Source organism: Alligator mississippiensis, chromosome 1, assembly GCF_030867095.1.
Source record: "Alligator mississippiensis isolate rAllMis1 chromosome 1, rAllMis1, whole genome shotgun sequence".
In the NCBI taxonomy this organism is placed as follows: domain Eukaryota; kingdom Metazoa; phylum Chordata; order Crocodylia; family Alligatoridae; genus Alligator; species Alligator mississippiensis.
Window position 1 is genome coordinate 484,011,228 of NC_081824.1, and position 9,705 is coordinate 484,020,932.

Below are 9,705 nucleotides of genomic sequence, written 5' to 3' on the forward strand. Positions count from 1 at the left end.
AGGGTGGAGCAAAGGTGGGGTAAATGTTAATGAGTAAAAACCAAGGTATATAGATATGAAAAGAGATAATGTTCACTGCAGCTCCCCAATTTGTTGAAGCTGGCCCAAAGATGTCTCCACTTGGAATAAAGCTGTTGACGAGCAATGCGTGTATCGATCCATTTTCTCCCTACTTGTTGGGCATCGCATAGAGGCAGGGTCTAACAAAGAGCAGGTACCAAGTGCTGCACAGGTCTGCAGAGGCTGAAAAGCAAGAGATAAAAAAGGCTAATAGGGTGGCAGTAGCAGCTCCTGGCAGACCCCACTGGGCATGGGCAGGTCTGGGAGAGGGCTGATGTGGTGGTGAGGAAAGGCGAGGTCAGGGAGGAGGGTAGGGAATTCTTCCTCAGCCATAAATGCACTCCTCCCTGCAACTCAGGGGCTCATATGCCAGAAGCCCTGGACCAGGAGGAAGGAGAAAGCTGGGAGGCAGCCAAGGAAAGTCTCTGGGTGTCATTTGAAGACAGCGGTCTGGGGGAGGTCACCCTATCATTAAGGCACTTCTTCCCCTGGGACTACTATCTGCTTTTAATTCATGATGGGGAATGCATAGGCTCCAAGCCTGATACAAAGATCATCTCCTCATCACATGGAGAAGACGCAGCAAACACTATCTGGCACAGGGACACGTGGCTCAGGACCATACAACCCCCACCAACAAAAGAAGAGAGCGACGGCAGCGGAGAAGAGGACCAGACAAGTGATATAGAGGACAGCCACAGTGACAACAGCAGCAGCAGTGGGTCCTCCAGTGGAAGCTGCAGTTACAATGAAGAAGAGACCAGTTGAGCAGAGTACCTGACCCCAGAAATGGCGCATGAGTAGGTGTGAAGGGAGGGCTGGTTGGAGAGACCAGAAAGGACTGGGTGCATTGTGTGTGTTTTGCACGTGGCTTCAGACATTGTAATGGGTACGGGTGGCCAGCGGGCCTTTGTACGGGTGCGCAGGTGCACAGGAGTGTGGGTGCAAGGGTGCAGGGTTTTTTTTTTTTCTGTAACAGGATCGGTTTAGATACATATAACCATATATAGAGAGAGAAATATATTTTTACAAAAAACAAATCTCATCTCCCCTTCGTTGGAGCTGATCTCTGCCTGAGGTGTTTCTTCTTACCCCTTCCCCACAATCAAAACTTGGGGGTGAGCCTCTGGGTTCTGGACTCCCACTGTGCCCTACAAGGGACAAAGCCTGGGGGAACTCTTTGTTCAGGTCACCAGCATGGGGGTGCTTGTCTGAATGCACCACTGGTGGGTGCTGAGCAGGCAGACATCTCCCAGGGCTTCCTGCACGGCTGGCAGAAATAGAGATGCTTCTGGGTGTGGATGTGCTGATACTGGGACAGATGGGAGAGATGGGGGAAGCTTTTCCAACACTCAGAGCACTTCCCACATGCAGAGCACTAATGTGGCTACTTCCCTGTGTGGACCAGCTGATGCCGGGTCAGGTGGGAGGATCGGCTGAAGCTCTTCCCACACTCGGAACAGTGATGTGGCTTCTCCCCTGTGTGGATGCGCTGGTGCTGGGCCAGGTGGGAGGAATGGGTGAAGGTCTTCCCACACACAGAGCACTGATGTGGCTTCTCCCCTGTGTGGATGAGCTGGTGATGGGTCATGTGGGAGAGTCGGGTGAAGCTCTTCCCACACTCAGAACAGCGATGTGGCTTCTCCCCTGTGTGGATGCGCTGGTGCTCAGCTAGGTGGGAGTGTTGGGTGAATCTCTTCCCACAGACAGAGCAGTGATATGGCTTCTCCCCTGTGTGGATGAGCTGGTGCCGAGTCAGACAAGAGCGGTTGGTGAAGCTCTTCCCACACACAGAGCACCGATGTGGCTTCTCCCCTGTGTGGATGAGCTGGTGCCGGGTCAGACCGGAGCGGTTGGTGAAACTCTTCCCACACACAGAGCACTGATGTGGCTTCTCCCCTGTGTGGATGAGCTGGTGATGGGTCAGGTGGGAGGGTCGGGTGAAGCTCTTCCCACATTCAGAACAGCGATGTGGCTTCTCCCCTGTGTGGAGGCGCTGGTGCTCAGCTAGGTGCGAGGACTGGGTGAAGCTCTTCCCACACACAGAGCACTGGAATGGCTTCTCCCCTGTGTGGATATGCTGGTGCTGTTTCAGGCTGGAGATGTAGGTGAAGCTCTTCTGACACACAGAGCACTGATATGGCTTCTCCCCTGTGTGGATGCGCTGGTGCTGTGTCAGATTGGAGCGGTTGGTGAAGCTCTTCCCACATGCAGAGCACTGATGTGGCTTCTCCCCTGTGTGGATGCGCTGGTGCTGTGTCAGGCTGGAGATGTAGGTGAATCTCTTCTGACACACAGAGCACTGATGTGGCTTCTCCCCTGTGTGGATGCGCTGGTGCTCAGCTAGGTGGGAGCGCTGGGTGAATCTCTTCCCACAGACAGAGCAGTGATATGGCTTCTCCCCTGTGTGGATGAGCTGGTGCCGGGCTAGGTGGAAGGAATGGGTGAAGCTCTTCCCACACACAGAGCACTGAAATGGCTTCTCCCCTGTGTGGATATGCTGGTGCTGTTTCAGGCTGGAGATGTAGGTGAATCTCTTCTGACACACAGAGCACTGAAATGGCTTCTCCCCTGTGTGGATATGCTGGTGCTGTTTCAGGCTGGAGATGTAGGTGAAGCTCTTCTGACACACAGAGCACTGATATGGCTTCTCCCCTGTGTGGATGCGCTGGTGCTGTGTCAGGCTGGAGATGTAGGTGAATCTCTTCTGACACACAGAGCACTGATGTGGCTTCTCCCCTGTGTGGATGCGCTGGTGCTCAGCTAGGTGGGAGCGCTGGGTGAATCTCTTCTGACACACAGAGCACTGATGTGGCTTCTCCCTTGTGTGGATGAGCTGGTGCTGTGTCAGACTGGAGCGGTTGGTGAAGCTCTTCCCACACTCAGAGCACTGATGAGGCTTCTCCCCGGTGTGGATGTGCTTGTGCCGGGCCAGGTGGGAGGAATGGGTGAAGCTCTTCCCACACGCAGAGCACTGATGTGGCTTCTCCCGTGTGTGGATCAGCTGGTGCCGGACCAGATTGGAGGACCAGGTGAAACTCTTCCCACACACAGAGCAGTAATATGGCTTCTCCCCTGTGTGGATGTGCTGGTGCTTGGTCAGGTTCCACGATTGGGCGAAGCTCTTCCCACACACAGGGCACTGATGTGGCTTCTCGCCTGTGTGGATCAGCAGATGACGGACCAGGTCAGAGGACCAGGTGAAACTCTTCCCACACACAGAGCAAGGATGACGCTTCTCCCGTGTGTGCATGCACCTGTGCCTGGCCAGGCTGGAGGGCTGCCTGAAGCTCTTCCCACACCTTGTGCAGCCGTGTGGCTGCTCCCTCCTCTGCACAGAGAGGCTGGTCAAGCTCTTCCCACACGTGGCACGTACATGGGGCTTCTCCCCAGCATGCTTTATCTTGTGCAGAGCCAGGCGCGAGGGGCAGCTAAAACTCTTCTTGCACTCAGGGCAGGAGTGGGCTCTCCCCCTGCGCTTGGTGGTGGGCTCCTGCTTCCCTCTGAGGCCCCCCATACTGCCTTGCCTTGCATGCAGTGTCTCTCTCCAGTGGGCCTTTCCTTTCTGCCTCTTCTGGTGTCTCAGCACCACAAATTCTTCCCTGCACCTTGGGCTGTTTCGGGCTTGTTTCCCTTCTTCACTCCAATGCCCAAATAGAGACGGGACCTTGTTCACTGCTACATTCTCCTGCTTTTGGAGCATCCCCTGACCCTTGTGCCATTGGTCTGTTGCTGGGCTCAGGGAATCCACCTCACCCATACTCCCCAGGGAAGCCCATGGTGGCTCCAGCTTTCCAGGCCCTTCCTCAGCAGCTGGCTCCTCAGTTCTGCTCAGCAACCAGGCATGTCCTGCATGGGAGGAAGAAACACCAGATTAGTCCCTGCCCTGCTGCCAAGGGGCAAGCACTGCTATTCCTTCTGCTGGGATGGGCCTCAGAGCAGGACTGGACCTTGGCACTTGTGTTTCCTCAAGAAAACTAGGTGTTTCTGCCAAAATCCCAAGTGCTGGGGTGAGGCCATGCCAGGTCCCTGTTCCAGTCTCATCTTCTCTACTCGGTGGGGTTAAGAGGCAGACTCTCAAGGTTTCTGGCCCAGCTCTCAGCCCCATCACCTCAGGCCCTGCTCCAAAAAATACGTGGGACATGTGTGTTTGGACTGTGCCTGAATGGCTTCATGTTTTAACAGGCTGAGGATGAGACCAGAGGGATCTGCTCAAAGGAAAAATGAGGCTCTCAAAGGGCTGCTGTATCCCACAGCACTGGTGGGTCCAGGGGCGGATGGTGCTGAGCCCTACACCTGACTGGGCTGACATGCTCCACAAGCCCCAGGGTTTTGGTGAGACCCATCTGCAATGCTTGCCCTTGATCTCTGGCAGTCCTGAAAGCAGCATCTAGGTACAAGGGTGAACAGCCTCGTGGTGCATATCCAGGACTTGTCACCAGTCAGGAGTGTGTGCTGAGCACTGCCTTCCACTGCTTGGTAGCAAAACCCATCACGGTTCATGCATTATCCCTCCAAGAAATGTTCTGGGAGTGGAGGATTGAGAGCAGTGATCTGCTTCCTACCTGTTTCTGGGGCAATGTCTGGTGCAGGGAATGAGCCCATGGAGCTTTCCTCTGCTAATGAATCCCAGGCAGCCTCCACATCACAGACAGCTGCACTGGGAAAAAGGCCTTGGCACGAACCTGCACACGGACTCTGGGCTGAGCCTCAGGCTTCGTGACACTCGGGGCCCCAGAGAGGAAACATCACAAGGGGAGAATCTGGTACAAACAGTGGGGGGTTCATTTCCCCCCACAACATGAAATCTTCTGAATCCCACCCACTCCACCCACCCACTTCATGCAGCCTGAGACCAGGGTTACACACGACCCGTGCTCCAGGTCAACCAGACCAGGAGACACCAGGGACAGCCCCAGCCTCTCTCTTGTCCAACAAGAATGGCTGGGGGTGAAAAAGCCCAGAAGTGAGAGGCTGTGCCCATGAGGGTGAAGATAACCAGGGCAGAAGAACTGAAAGATTAGTCCTGACGAAGTCCTCATAACTACACCCTCCTAGGACTAGTTAGTGTGGTGGAGCTACTTGCGGCACGGCAGTCTCTACGAAATGCCACGTTGTCACCCCTGAGAAAGGCGAGTGCAGAGTGCCTGAAAACCTTGGCTCCCACTGCCTTGTGGGTTACTCTTGGCTGGGAAAGGATAGGGGGAGCCTACCCCAACAGAAAACCCCTGGTGAAAGCCAAGGAAGGAAAGTGTGTGGGAGGGTACACCTTGCAGCAGCTGTCACTTGAAGTAGAAAATATTGCTAAAAAAGCAGCCTCTCAAGCTGCAAAGAGAGGAATCTCTGAAGGAGCTCCAGCAGGGCCAGGGCCAGGGCCAGGGGCAGGGCCAAGCCACAGTGTCAAAAATGATCCAATGCCAGGAACAAACTTAAAGGGGGTTAAGCCCTTCCCTTTTCTGTCTGTGTTTTCTAGGATGCGGACCAGCAGTGAATCCTCAAGAAGTTTCCCTGGTACAAAGAAGAGTTGAGCTTCACTGCGTTCTGCAGTCATTGTCTTGCTTGCTCGGCTGTGTTTGTGTACCGTTATTGCTGTAAGTGGCTGTGGTGTTAACTATGCTAGACAAGGAAATGTAAGTACAAGTTCTGGATGGGTTCTGGAATATCTGCAAAGTGGCTACAGAAAATGGTACATCCCTGAAGCATGGCCTCCTGGGCCTCAAACATATCAGTCACGCCAAAGACCGAGAAGGGCGGATGGACCGTTTGTTTGTATTCTCATCATTTTGTTGGTTTCCTTTTGACGATTATCTACAATGGCACAAGCAATACACTTGAAAGAACAAGGAAAGTGTTGCCAACTGTATAAAAGGGGCAGAATTCCTGAGAACACATCTGGTCCGAAAAAGCTCTGACCATGAGATGTTTCTCTGCCATCTTAAATATCAAAGAAAACCATCATTTCAGTACTGGAAGAACTTAAAAAACTAACACATAATTATCGCTAGTGAAAAACTGTTCAGCTGGTAAGGAACTTGGGGATTAGATAATTTGGCATGAGGAAGTTACTGAAATACTGGACAAAGGAAGAGGGTGTTGTGTGCATGCTCTTACTCTGGGGAGTTGGGGAGCGGTCGTGCATTTCTACGTGAACAGCGGGAAAGCCAGAAACAAACATCTCCCATACGCAGCAGAGGACACGAGGCCAGCACCACCAAACACCGCTGCTGTAATGTCTAAAGGAGCCACGTGTCAGGTTGTATTGCAGGGAGGAACTTGTAAAAATTACTATTAAAGTTTACTTGATATTAAATCAGACAAGAGGCCATGTCTATCCTTGGGGGTCTTTGGCAAAAAGACTACTGAGAGTTTCCATAGTTTGAATTTCAGGGGGTGGAACAACACCCGTCTGCACACATGACAGCACAAGCTATTTGAGGTCAGCACCCTGAAATGGCAGCACAGGGCAGGTCTGCAGTTTCCAGGCTCCCTTTCACCCTGGGCATGGAGCATTTGCGAGAGGGGAGTCGGGTGGAGGGGACAGCCACAACTCACCTGGCAGCACGTCCTCCGACCTCGAGATTGCCCCACGGTCCTCATCACAACAGACCCAGAGCTCCACCTGTCCTCCCTGGATGCGGCAGATCAGTTCAGGGGCAGGGCCTCGATATCCTGTTTGGGCAGTGGTTAGAGAGAGTTTAACCATTGGTACTGGATGCAGAATGAGCAACTGAAATTTGGGGAATGGAGCCAGTGAACTCAAGGATTAGACTAAGGACTTGAAGGACAAGGGAAGATGGACATTTAGGATGAAAGGGAAGGCATAGCAGGGGGAAGAGGATGGTCATTTTCATCCAGGTAGTGGACGTATGGTCACAGGAAGCAAACACCAGTGCAATTCCAGGCAAATGAGTGGAAATGAGTTTGGACAGGACACACTAGGCAAGAGAGGAAGGAAATGAGAATAACTGCCTAAGAAACACCTCCCAGAGCTGAAGGAACAGGCGTTACAGCATCAGTGTCTCCTGCCCCGCTGCCCCCACAGCCCTGTCTGCACTCACTCTGCACTACAGCGCTTTGCACACTTAGCCAGGACAGCCAGGGGTACGCTACTCAGCTGACACATGACATGCAGGGATCCTGGTTTTCTCTTTAAAAATTGCAAATTCTCTCATAAAAAAAAACCCAATTGCTCCCAACCCATAGCCCCCCAGCCCCGCAATGGCCCGTGAGCAGGGAGTCAGTGAGCAGGGACTGCCAACAGGAGCCGTTTCCAGGCAGTTTGCAGGCAGGAGTGCAAGCCCCCTGCAAGGACGCGCCTGTGTTTGCGCCAGCATTGGCACAAGGTGGGCAAGCAGAAGCCAGGTCCGATTCTCCAACAGGGGAGAGAGGAAGACACGTCACTCTACAATAATGGTAAGGACGTGGCAGGCTGTCTGGCAGGGCCTCTGTGGGCTGTGCGGGGAGTGCACGGTGACCCTCACCTGTCCCACGTGTGCCTACCTTCGGGCCCTGGAGGGGCAGGTGAGGGAGCTCCAGGTGGAGCTTAACGGGCTGAGGGAAATCAGAGCTGCCGAGGACAAAATTGACGGGAATTTCTGTTCTCTGCAGGGTCAAGTACCTAGTGGAGAGGCACCCCAGGAGGGACCCAACGCCCCAATGGTATCACGGACCGTTACCACCAGGGCCAGGGCTATTTCTGCTCCCGCAGTGTCGACCCCCGCAGTACACCTGGCGAACAGGTACGAGGCCCTGGCAGCATGGGAGGAGGAGGCAGGGGAGGATGACTCCAGAGCAGCCGATGTGGCTCCACGCATGGCGCAGACTCAGCGATGCCGGAAAACCCACAGGAAGAGACGCCGGGTCCTCGTCTGGGCAACTCCCTCCTGAGCGGAACGGAGGGACCCACCTGTCGCCCGGATCCCATGGCACGTGCGATTTGCTGCTTGCCTGGATTCAGGACGTCACGGCCGTGATCCCAGACCTCATCCAGCCCTCTGATCACTACCCCTTGACCCCCATCCATATGGGCACGTATGACGCTTACGGAGACAGGAGCACAGGTGGTTTTCTCATCTGTTCTTCTGGTGAGCAGACATGGATGGTGCCACAAGGCCTGCATCAGAGAGGTCAACCGGCAGCTTCGGACCTGGTGTTACCTGGCAGGTTTGGATTCCTCGACCACGGCTCGCACTTCCACACGGGAGACATGCTAGGGCAGAGCAGGCTAAATCTTTCCCTGAAAAGTAAGCATGCATTTCTCTTCCAGGTTGACTGATCTTGTACAGCGAGCTTTAAACCTAGGTTTGTCGGTGGATGGGGATGCAGAGGTCAACTGGTGACTTGGAGCTGGTGTTACCAGGCGGCTTTGCATTCCTCCACCATGGCCCGCCCTTCTGCGCAGCAAACATGCTAGGGTGGATCAGGCTAAATCTCTCCCTGAAAGGTAAGCGTGCGTTTCTCTTTCAGGTTGGCTGAAGTTCTACGGCGAGCTTTCAACCAAGGTTCGTCGGTGGATGGGGATGCAGAGGTACAGGAGGACACTTCGACGTCAAGGCGGAGGAACACCCTTCTCAACACAGCAGCTGAAAGGGATCTTGGGAGTCAACATACACTCCAAGATGAACATGGGGTGACAGTCAGTAAGGGTAACCGGACCTTGTTGTGCATGCACAGATGCATCTCAGGCAGGTCCAGGGAGGTGATCCTCCCCTCCATGCGGCGCTGGTCAGGCCACAGTTGGAGTACTGCGTCCAGTTCTGGGCGCCGCACTTCAAAGAGGGATGTGGCTAACCTTGAGAGGGTCCAGAGAAGGGCCACTCACATGGTGAAGGGGTAGCAGGGCAGGCCCTACTAAGACAGACTAAACGGCCTGAATCTATTCAGCCTGCACAGGAGAAGACTGAGAGGAGATCTGGTGGCCCTCTATGAACTCACCAGTGGGGACCAGTGGAAAACAGGTGCAGCTCTGCTCCCCGAGCCCCACCTGGGATAACAAGGAACAACAGCCATAAATTGATTGAGTAGGTTCAGGCTTGATATCAGGAGGTCATGAGCAGAAGACACTTGAAAACCAGGGAGAAGACAACACTTCAGAGCTCACATGGCTGCAGGGAGAGGCAAGAACCACAGCTTTACCCAGGGAAAGGAGGGCTTGGTAGTTCGTCAGCATCTGGTCCTGGTAAAGCCCCTTGTCCTCCTCTTCCAGCAGATCCCACTCCTCCCGTGTGAAATACACTGCCACGTCCTCAAACACCTTCCGGAGCTGCAGGAACAAGCGTTACAGCATCAGTGTCTCCTGCCCCCGCTGCCCTGTCTGTACTCGCTCTACTACAAGTATTTGCACCTTAGCCATGGATGCAGCTGTGGACATAGGAGCTCGTGTGTCGGCCTCAGCCCAGCTCAACACGCTCCATTTCCTCGGCCCTTGGAGGCAGCCCAGGCAGCACATTTAGAGGCAGGGAGCCCAGCTCCAGGGACTCTGCCCAGGCCTTCCCGTGCCAGCACCCCTGGCTCTCTGCACCCGGGAGCGCGCGCCTGCTAATGCAGCCTGGGGGGTTTGCAACTGTCACCAGAGACGTCTCACTCTTCAGGTGTCTGCTCCCCAAACTCTTGACAGCACCCCTGGCTCCTCCTGGGCTCTGCCCC

General features: G+C 54.4%; 1 protein-coding gene across 1 annotated transcript; it reads right to left on the bottom strand.

Annotated features, from left to right (window-relative positions):
- Positions 1 to 549: 549 nt before the first annotated feature.
- LOC132249252 (zinc finger protein 420-like) lies at positions 550 to 6,804 on the bottom strand. The gene is made up of 2 exons (XM_059723843.1): positions 6,613 to 6,804; positions 550 to 3,909 (listed from the first exon to the last, which is right to left on the bottom strand). The coding sequence occupies exons 1-2, from the start codon at positions 6,761 to 6,763 to the stop codon at positions 1,448 to 1,450; spliced, it is 2,613 nt and encodes an 870-aa protein (XP_059579826.1). The 5' UTR covers positions 6,764 to 6,804; the 3' UTR covers positions 550 to 1,447.
- Between the last annotated feature and the right edge of the window lie 2,901 nt (positions 6,805 to 9,705).